This window comes from Hevea brasiliensis, unplaced genomic scaffold (genome assembly GCF_030052815.1).
Source record: "Hevea brasiliensis isolate MT/VB/25A 57/8 unplaced genomic scaffold, ASM3005281v1 Scaf425, whole genome shotgun sequence".
In the NCBI taxonomy this organism is placed as follows: Eukaryota; Viridiplantae; Streptophyta; class Magnoliopsida; order Malpighiales; family Euphorbiaceae; genus Hevea; species Hevea brasiliensis.
In genome coordinates this window covers 22,068-33,231 of record NW_026614946.1, presented here as the reverse complement: position 1 = coordinate 33,231, position 11,164 = coordinate 22,068, and the positions used below count along the sequence as shown (strand labels likewise).

Genomic DNA, 11,164 nt, shown 5'->3' with positions numbered 1-11,164 from the left:
ACTATTTATAAGTTTGAAAATAAAATCTTCATTAATGTGGTATATTGAAATTCTTGATCATGTAGAGTTTGTAATTATCTTTGTAAACACCGAAAAACATGTATAACAAAATTCAGTAAAACTAAGTGCGAATCCAAATAATAAATTCATAATCATATTGATTACAATAAAAGTAGTAAGATAATAATGCAGTTGGAATATTAGAATGAAATTTTCTAAATTATCCCATCCAGAAACTCTCTTTAAACAAAGCAAAGCTCATATAATATAATTCCCAATGTATCATTTATATGCCAAACTAAATAAGAAAGGGAAAAAAAATCGCCTGTGTTAAACATTAAATTGATGATTTACATCCTTCAATACAACTTCAATTAATGTAACAACAATGTTAAAAAATTGGAAAAAAAGGGAACAATTAACTTTGGCTTCTTTGTTCTTCAGTTGCCACTTTGTGTAGAACTCAATGCTGTCATTGTATCAGTTCTTCTAAATCTTTAATTGCTTCTGCAATTGCATAGATTATCATCTTCTTGATCTGTACCACAAAAAATGTAGGAAAACAACATTTAGGCTCAAAAATGGCATTACCAGCGTTCGCTTGATTCTAAATAAATGATAGCAGAAAGGTGTTACCTCAAGTTTGTCTTCTCTAGCCCTGTGGTTCTTTGGAAGTTGTCTGAACTCTTTGGTTAAGCGAAGGCACTCCTGGACATTTTCAGGAGAGACAAAATCTACGGCAACTTTTGTACATGACTGTTTAGATGGAGGAAAAAGATATTAAATATAATCTCCATCTACATATGAAGGCACTATTTCATGAAACATTAGAGGAGGATTTAAAAGAAAAATATGCAAGTCTCAATATTTACCTTGAGATTCCTAACTTGGTGTGGGCAACTAGCAGGAATAAATACGGCCTCTCCAACTCTTTGTTCAAATGTCCAAGGTTCAATACCTAGAAGTGTAAAACAATTCGAGTGTCACAATAATTTTAGAAAGAGAGAAATAGAGAGAGAGAGATTCAGCTTTCTTAATATACTAACCAAATTCCTCCTTCAAATTCTTTTTATGCTCCGAAGTTAAGTAGAAACACTGGTCATGAATTGGATGGTCGACCTGCTTATAACAGGTTTGTTATTAGTGAATCATAATCGACTAGTCTGAAAAATAAGTAGTGAGTATAAATTACCTGTTTTACTGGGGAGCAGTAAGTGTGCCTAAATTCCATGGAGTGCTTTCTTAAATATTCTTCTAACTTGGAGACATCCTCCCTTCTAAAAATGTCCCACAATGCACCACACATATTATCTGTTTCACCTTCACTGGGCAAACCAGGGAGTGTAGCTCCTCTCGGCTGATTATGGGAAAGCTCAAGTTGTTCACTGATTTGGGAGGGTTGCTTCTCTGTCTCAATAATCTTTGATACACCCATCTCTTTCCAGCTACCGCTGCAGTCACCAAGTTGTTCAATGGAATGATGGTCTAGCTTATCTTGCTCCAAACGTTCTTTCTCATCCTGTGCCAAATGTTTCCTTTTGAGCTGTTGAATAGCAGTCTGTTGTTCTTCACTTAAAGCTACCTCCGCAGTATGTGTCAAAATATTCACCTAAATTATTGGACAAATTTAAGATCAGTATGAGCTCCCTAACCAACAGTTGGTAAACCACGGGGTGAAAAGGGGCAGCTATTTTCTCGTCTTTAAAAAGAAAGGGAGGGGGGGTGTGGGGTGGTGTTGGTGTTGGTGGGGGAGAGAATGTAGAAGATTTGAAAACCCATTACTTATATAAGCATTTGCTGAAAATGGAAGAGCCCATGTGAAACTCATTCTTGACATAAACGTTTAAGTCAAATTTAAAGAGTTTGTGGAAAGGGTAGAAAAAAATAGGAGACGCTTAAGCAACTTATGCTAGAATACAAGGTGCAAGGCGTAGTAATAACATGGTGGATATTTTAGGCATACCGCATTTGACATATCACAATGAAGTTTGGTTACAGAGTCCCCTCTGCCGAGCTCTTCTGTTGTACCATATGCGATGTAAGTTTTCGGACCCATGTCTGGTTTGAGCAAATCTGGTGGAAATTTCACAGCAAGGTTAAGGATACCAGCCTTGGGATCACTATATTCTTGAAATGGCAATGCACTGATAAACTCATCACAATGGCGTGGCAGAAGGTCTTCAAACTTATCAGATGGGGGCCAATCCTTCAGCTTCAGCATCTCAGGCCAAAAGTTTTCATATCTTCTTCCTTCTGTATAGCCCTTGAAAAATTGAATGGTACTAATTTCCACCTGAATATTTTAAAAATCAGCACTCGTGAGTAAAACTGCAAAGAAGATACATCAGCGTAGGATAGATTAATGTGACTCGTAAAAGGAAAACATAATATCTTTTTGATCACATGCATGATGCAATATTTTTGGGATGGAAAAAGAATTCCAGGTAGGATAATGGCGCCAAACCTCACAAGAAGCCAGGCAATCAATGGCCTTCACTTCAGACATATTAGCTCTTGTCTCTCGGTCCACATTTTCGCATATTGCACGCCACATTACCATTGGTTCCCAGCTCAAATGAGTTGTTACCTCAAGGGCATCGCGAACTATAACAGGTTCACCTTTAACCCAATGCTTTTGAAAGTGAAAAAGCTCTTCAACCTCTTGAATGTCATTCATAGCAGGACAATACAAGTAATTGTCCTTGGATCCTTCTCTAGAAGCTGCGCTCCGCAGCATCTCTCTCCCTGCTTCAGAATTGTTGCACATCGAATCTGCCCTTTCCGTGTCAAAACCTACTAAATCTCGCGCCTTCTTGTTCAACTCGGAAATGCATCCCATTGGAAGGATACGCTTTAGCTCCAATACACAATCACCACAACCACCCATTTCTTTTGGAGCACAAGAAATACTTCCATCATCATTGGCATTCCACAGCACAACCGTTGGTTCACCTTGATCCTCAGCATTTTCAAAATCACAAGGCAGTGGATCTCCACCATGCATGTAATCAGAGCCTCGGTCTACGTATCGAAACTTCATTTCAGCACGACTTGACAAGCTTCCTTCACGAATTTCGTGACAACAACTGAGACACAGTTCATAAGCACATTTTGGGCAGCTGCGGTGGAGGTCAACAATAGAAGTCGCACAATGGTTGCTGCACCAAGACCCAAAAAAATTCAATAAATAAGCTTTAAGTTCAAACAATAAAATCACATAGTTTCCACCCTTCAGCACAATAAGAGATTCTTACCAATAGACACGCTCATCATTATTACAGAAGTTCTCTGCTATCTCAGGGGAGGAACCTGATTACAAGAACAATTCATAATTTATTAGCAGGAAATGAATTTAAACATAAAAACTCATACCTGAAGCTAAAAAGAAAACGAGGATGTACCTTGAATGCTAGCCTCAATTTGCATCTCTTGAGTTTGTTCTTCACAGATTTGTTCCAGAAAGGGAAGCAGAGACTTTATCAAATATTTTAGATGCTGAATCTTCTCACTGTCGGTGATGTCCCTTTTTGATGTCTGGACGTGATCAATATTATGAGCTAGTTAGAAGAAATGCTTGCATTCAGAATTTCAGTTCTGTAACAGGGTGCTCCAACTGCCAATGTAATATAAGATGCTTATTTGTCAACTTACAAGTTTAAAAAGCCAACTCTAAATTTCAAAAAACTAGCCTAATGGAGCTTTTGCTTCTTTATTAATGTCCTCACAATCAATAGGATAGAAGAGGGACAGAATAAAAACAAACCTTAATCAAACCACTGGAGTGCAAACACGCATTGCAGTTGCAATTTCTACGACAATAAGGACATTGTTCTGCAATTTCTTCTTCTGTCATCTGTGGATACCTACATACATCACAGCAGAAAATGCATATGCCAAGTAAGCTTCTAAGCTTGTTATGCTAAAACAATGTCAAATAGTGTAGCCAAAAAATTTACCATTGTTTGATACATTGGACACAATATATTTTGCTTTTACACTTCTTGCAAGGGACAACAATTTTTCTTTCGTTTTTCATGCACTGATGACACTTTGGGCGTGCTTCTATTTTGGCCTGCTTGAAGAAAGAAAAACTGACAACTTTAGTTACCAGAGTAAATAAAGAAAGAAACTATTCCTTTCAATGTCAAGGGAACATGTATAATTCCACTATAGCAGATAAAAAAAATGACCAGAGGTAAATAACCTTCAAATTTCTCATTGTACGTGTCCTGCTGCTACTGCCATTACTCTTCATATCTGAAGCTGACGAGGGAGAAGAAGATGAAGTACCTAAAGAAGCATTTGCAAAATCTCCATTTTCTAGCCTTGTATACATGTGATTTCTTTTGACTGCCTCACTATCTGAAGTTCTAGCTCTTTTGCGCGCTCTTATATTCATAATACACGCTTGCTCTAAAACTTCATCTTCTGAATCACCCTCCAAGTCTACAACTACAAAACTACTTCTCTTATTCAGCCGCTTCTTTGGAATTCCATTGCCTTTCGAGAATTCAAAAGCAGGAGTCAGTTTCACTTTCTTGGATGAATTTTTTGTTCTTGTTGGGAGTGACCACTCATCATCATCATCGTCCTCTTCCCGTTTCCATATCTTGCCATTAACTCTATTCTTAAGGGTTTTGTGAACTTGTCTCTTCGATGCAAGCCAAGAAACATTCGAGATTCTTCTCATCTTCTGCACATTATGATCACCATCACCTCTGTGCCGGTCTTGCTTAGAAATAAAAGCATCCATCCTCACTGCAAGAAAGAACCAGAGATAAATACCGAAACAAAAATAGAATAAAAAATTCATATTGCATGATTGTTCTTCCACCATGAACTACGATTTATAGGGAAACAGAAATTCAATAAGCAATTAACAGATTAAACGCCAATGAATTACGCATTAAAAACAATAACCATATAGTCGAAGACCATGACCAAAAGAGCTGCGGTTGAATGATAAACTCAGGTGAACTCAGCTAAAACAAACAAAAATCATCCCCATTGAAAAAGAAATAATCAAGACAAACAGAATACATATAAAGCAAAACCAGAGACTTACAAAGCTATCAAATACAAATTATAATTTGAAAAACATATAAATTCAAAAGAAACAGAGAAACCCAAAAACGAACCTGTGAACTAATCAGGGAAAAAAAATCTCTATAGAAAATTTAGATTGAAGAAGCGAACGATGATAAATGAAATCGAAGAAGAGTAAATATGTCGTGGAGAGAAAAGTGCCTTGTGCGTGAAGACATACAAATGGCATGGGAATTTCCCGTTATAGACCTGAAGCGACCTCAACTCGTTTTGATGATGTTATCCCACTCTCTTTTGGAAACCGTGTGATGCAATCTTTTTCTCGGTTCCTTTGATTTCAAATTAGAACCACGCTTAAGACACCTGAAAGCCTTGAATGAAAATTAATGGTGATTACCGTATAGGTAAGTATAAATAAGAAAACAATGCATAAAAAGTTAAATGAGCCGAGGATCACAAAGAATGGTGACCTTACCGAAGTGATCGCGAGGTCATCCTAACCCTAATTTGAATCAAAATTGTGACACCGGTCCTAAGGATTATTAAGTAACATAGTGGGAAAAATAAAATCACAGAAAAGAATTGTTAAGAATGTAAAAAAATTAGGTCGAGATCCTAAGAAATCTTGAATTACTGCAAAACGGATTAGACCGATTTAGAGCAATTTAGTCAATTCACCCCTAGAGGTGATTTCTGACCTAACTATCCAATAAAATTGGAGAAACCAAAATTTCGGAATCGGGAATTAAATTAAAGAACTATTAAAAATTAAAGAAAAAGAAAAAAAATAAAATGGGACTTATTACATCATGATGATGACATCACATACGATGTCAAAATTAATTTTAATTTTTCCACATTTTTTTACTAAGTCAAATACAATTATTACACACATAAAAACATAAAAAATTTAAAAAAGCAAAACCATTTCTTCTTCCTTATCAATCTTGGCCGAAACACTCCACCCCATCTCCATTAAAATTCCTCCATTAAAGCTTGATCTAAGCTCTTCATCTCCATAAATTAACCCTAATTTTTCAAAATTTCCCCCAAAAACCTTGTTATCTCAACTAGACAAGAAGATTTAAGAAGAAGAAGAAAGGAGAAATTGTGGAAGTGGAACATCAAAGTTAATGTTAGTAGTTTAATTTGAAATTCTAGTTTAATACTTGTGCTTTTAGTTCATTTAACTTAGAAATTAACTTAAAATCAAAAGAAAACAATTATGGGGGACTAGATAGGAAATTCGGCCAGCATTAAGGGGTTATTGAAATTTCATGATTTTAATGGAATTGAAGTGTTAGTTAAGTTGAATTGGGTGTATAGAAGTTGATTATAAACTTTAATTGTTTTAGATTGCACAATTGTGTAATTAGGGTTCTTAAGCATCTTGAAGATTAGGGAAAAATTGGGGAGATGGTCAATTAGTACAAATGACCCTAATTGAATTGAGAAATGGTCAATTGGGACCATTTGTGGTATGTTTGAATTGGTAGAAACCAAGTGCAATTCGGATTGGTTAGGGTCACTATTCTGGCAGCTTGCACTAGGTCTGTTTCAGAGACTAAAACTGAAAATTTACCAACTCAATGGGTATGAGGTCAATTGAGAATAAAAATAGACACATAATGGCACATTTTTCATTTAGGAACCATGCCCAAAAAATGACATTAGGATAGTGAACAATTAGGTCAAACCCGATTGTAGTGCACTGCCACTGTACCAAAATGACTCTGTTCATTTGGCCATAACTTGGGCTATACAGGTACAAATGACCTAATGTTTGTGGCATTGGAAAGGTATGACATAGCACTACAACTTCTATGAAGAACACCAACCCAAATTCTGCCCATAACCCAGTCATTTTGCCACTTAAAATTAGTAGTCCAAAACTGTCAGAACCAAATTAGGTGCCCAGAAATCTGGGTTAGACCAATCCAGCTAGCCATGTTCAAATGGCCATATCTTGGGCTACGAAACCCCAAAAGGAGTGATTCAAAAAGTGAATTAAAGATAAGACAATAAGAAACAACATTTATGAAGGACACTTAGCCAAATTCTCAATGTAACCAGGCCAATGGAATAGTATAAAACAAGGTATAAAAAAATTAAAAATTTGAAATTGTGCCTAGGAGTCCTAAAAATTTGAAGGGGCAACCAAAATCAACAAATTAAGCAACAAAATGTGGTATGTGGGTTAAATTGAAATTCACATACCTATTAAGCATAAGAAAGTCAACAATTTGACTTGAATAGTATCATGAATAGTAACTCCGAAATGCAAAATTCAAAGAACATTAAATTAAGTATATTAGAGCTAGACATAAATAATTATGAATTTATTATTGAATTTATTATACGTTATAATGCTAAAACACTGTAAAATTGTATGTTTCAATTGAAAAAAATACCGGAAAAGAACCCGAGACATCGAGTCAAGGCCTAGAGGTGACTCGCACAAAGTTTGTGCACAACATAAAATTTTTCTGTAAATTATCTTGACAATTTATTTTGATGAATAAATTGTGATTTATTTTTATTGCAAATTTGTGAATGAAATAAATATTATGCTTTTGATCTAAATTGTTGGAATTTAATTATATGTGTTTGAATTGTCAATAAATGGTTAGTAAAATGTTAAGATAGTTTTGAAACTACAGTGTCATGAAAGGGAGTTCTCCCGCTTAAGCCACTATGCAGGGAGTCTCCTATCTACCAGCAGAGAAAGATGTAAGAGGTTTGAAACCAGCTTGAAACCCAGTTTAAGGATGCAAGTAGTTGGATTCAGACATAATAACTTCTCTAAGCTCATCTCTCAAGCACTTGAGTTAAAAAGAATTGAGTCAGAAGGGGCACCAGTGAAAGAGAAAACAGAGAAGACAGAGAAATCAGAAAAAGAGAAAAGTGGAAAGGCAGTGGATCAAAGTTTCAGTGGCAATACTGGAAAAAGAAAGAAATTTGGGGGATCAGGCAGAGGTGGAAGGTCTGGTAGAGGTAGATTTTCTGGGCAGAGACCCCCTTGGTCTGGTCAGCAGACGTCTAGGAGTTCTCACCCTCCCCGCCCTTGTGAGACATGTGGCAAGACCCATAGTGGGATATGTTATTGGGCTTCAAGAGCCTGTTTTAACTGCGGGGGCACGGGCCATCTGGCCAAGGACTGCACCAGTGCCCATAGATTTGGGCCAGCTCCTACCACTGCAGAAGGATCCATTCAGAGTTCTGCTACTAGAGGTTCACAACCAGTTAACAGAGGTAGAGGCAGATGTTAGGCAAAGACTTCAGCAAATGGTACAAAGAAACAAGTCAGAACAAGGTAATGCTTCGGCTAGAGTCTACACTATGAGACGGCGAGAAGAAGCTAAAACTTCTGACATTGTGACCGGTACATTCTCTATCTTTGATCAAGATGTATTTGTGTTGTTTGATCCGGGTTCTACCCACTCATATGTTAGTGCTAGCATTGTTAGTTCCCTTACGATTCTATGTGCCAAAATGGATTTTGAGGTGCTAGTAACAAGTCCGTCAGGACAAGAGGTCAGGGTAAACAGAATGTATAGAGATTGTCCTTTGGTGATCCAAGAACATGTTTTTCTGTCAGATCTGATTGAAATGCCCTTCAGAGATTATGATGTCATCTTGGGCATGGATTGGTTAGCCAGACATCATGCCATGATTGACTGTAGACTGAAAACAATCACTTTTGATCTCCCTCTGTACGGTGATGTGGTAATACATGGGGAGAGGTAGTTATTGCCATCAAATATCATTTCGGTTGTACTAGCCAGAAAGATTATTAGAAAGGGGTGTGAAGCATACTTGGCACATGTGCTAGACACCCAAGTGGGGAGTCTAGCATTGAGGGACATCCCTACAGTATGTGACTTTTCGGATGTGTTCTCTGATGAGTTACCAGGGTTACCTCTAGAAAGAGAGGTGCAGTTTGAGATTGATGTCATGCCTAGTGTGGACCCAATCTCCATAATACCATATAGAATGGCACCAGCAGAATTGAAAGAATTGAAAGTGCAATTGCAAGAGCTGCTTGATAAGGACTTTATTTGCCCTAGTGTGTCACCTTGGGGAAAGCTAGGGCTGTTTGTTAAGAAGAAAGATGGCACTCTCCATTTATGTATTGACTATCGGCAGTTGAATAAGGTGATAATAAAGAATAGATATCCATTGCCCCGCATTGATGACTTGTTTGATCAGTTAAGTGGTGTAACTGTGTTCTCTAAAATTGACCTGAGATCGGGTTATTATCAGCTGAAGGTGCAAGAGCAGAGTATCCCTAAAACTGCCTTTAGAACTCGATATGGCCATTATGAGTTCCTGGTCATGCCATTCGGGTTAACCAATGCTTCAGCTGCATTTATGGATCTGATGAACAATATCTTCAGACCATACCTCAATCAGTTTGTGGTGGTATTCATTGATGATATATTGGTCTATTCGAGGAGCGCAGAGGAGCATGATAGACATCTACGGATTGTACTACAGACTTTAGGGGAGAAACAACTATATGAAAAATCGTTAAAGTGTGAATTTTGGCTAAAGGAAATATCCTTCTTGGGGCACATAGTATCGGCAGAAGCCATTAAGGTAGATCCCAGTAAGATAGAAGTTGTCCTTAATTGGAAGCCACCCAGGAATGTCACAAAAATTCACAGTTTTCTGGGTTTAGCTGGATACTACCGCCGTTTTGTGAAAGGGTTCTCTATGTTGGCTTCTACACTGATCAAGTCGCCTTAAGGATGTGAAATTTTAGTGGACGGATAAATGCCAGCAGAGTTTTGATGAACTGAAGAGATGTTTGACAGAAGCTCTAGTCCTTACTTTACCTACACCGGGTAAATAATATACAGTTTACAGTGACGCTTCTCATAATGGGTTAGGCTGTGTATTGATGCAAGATCGGAATGTCATTGCTTATGCATCACGCCAGTTGAAACCGCATGAGAGGAACTATCCGACACATGACTTGGAGCTTGCAGCTATTGTATTTGCTCTTAAGATCTGGAGACACTACTTATATGGGGAGAAGTGTTACATCTACACAGATCATAAGAGTTTGAAGTATTTTGGTACTTCGAAGGAGTTGAATTTGAGACAGAGGAGATGGTTAGAGTTGATAAAAGACTATGATTATCTGATAGACTATTAGCCAGGGAAAGTTAATGTGGTGGCTGAAGCCTTAAGTCACAAGACTATGGCAAGTTTGAGAGTTTCTCCTTTGTCTATGGTACATGAGTTGAGAGCATTGCATGCTAGCTTAGAGATTAATGATGAGGGGCAGACAGTAATTGCATGGCATATATAGCCGGTGTTGATTGATCAGATTAGAATGGCTGCTCAGAATTATCATAAATATCAAAAGCTAGTGGGAGAAGTCTGACAGGGCAAGAAACCTGAATTTTCAGTGCGAGAAGATGGCCTACTACTACACCAAAGGCAGTAATGTGCTCCTAATAACATTGACTTGAGACAGATCATTATGAAGGAAACACATGGGTCTCCTTTTGCTATGCATCCTGGTGGCACTAAAATGTACAGAGGGTTAAAGGAGCATTACTGGTGGATGGGTATGAAAAGGGATGTAGCTGATTTTGTCATAAAATGCCTAACTTATCAGCAAGTGAAGGCAGAACATCAAGTACCAGCTGGTTTGTTACATCCATTACCAGTGCTTGAATGGAAATGGGAACAAATAACTATGGATTTTGTGATGGGACTTTCGAGGACACAGAAGAGTCATGATGCAGTATGGGTCATAGTGGATAGACTAACCAAGTTCGCCATTTTCTCACAAATCCGGATGGACTATAGCTTAGAGAAATTGGCCAAATTGTACATAGAAGAGATTGTGAGATCGCACGAAGTGCCGTGATCAATTGTATCGCATGCAGACCTTAGGTTCACTTTTAGATTATGGGGTAGTCTTCAAAGAGCCCTATGAACTAGATTGAACTTCAGCACGGCATTCCACCCACAAACAGATGGCCAGTTTGAGAGGGTAATTTAGATCTTGGAGGACATGCTACGGGCTTGTGTGATTGAGTTTGAGGGCAGTTGGGACACACACTTGCCTCTGATTGAGTTTGCTTATAACAACAGCTACCAA

General features: G+C 37.7%; 1 protein-coding gene across 1 annotated transcript; it reads right to left on the bottom strand.

The window, feature by feature from the left end:
• Window positions 1–303: 303 nt before the first annotated feature.
• Window positions 304–4,907, bottom strand: LOC131177364 (lysine-specific demethylase JMJ26-like). Its single transcript, XM_058142331.1, has 13 exons — window positions 4,904–4,907; window positions 4,205–4,758; window positions 3,957–4,072; window positions 3,764–3,863; window positions 3,402–3,534; window positions 3,255–3,309; window positions 2,465–3,158; window positions 1,964–2,293; window positions 1,193–1,609; window positions 1,047–1,119; window positions 873–958; window positions 637–756; window positions 304–538 (listed from the first exon to the last, which is right to left on the bottom strand). Exons 1-13 carry the CDS (start codon window positions 4,905–4,907, stop codon window positions 473–475), a joined length of 2,748 nt encoding a protein of 915 aa, XP_057998314.1. The 3' UTR covers window positions 304–472.
• Between the last annotated feature and the right edge of the window lie 6,257 nt (window positions 4,908–11,164).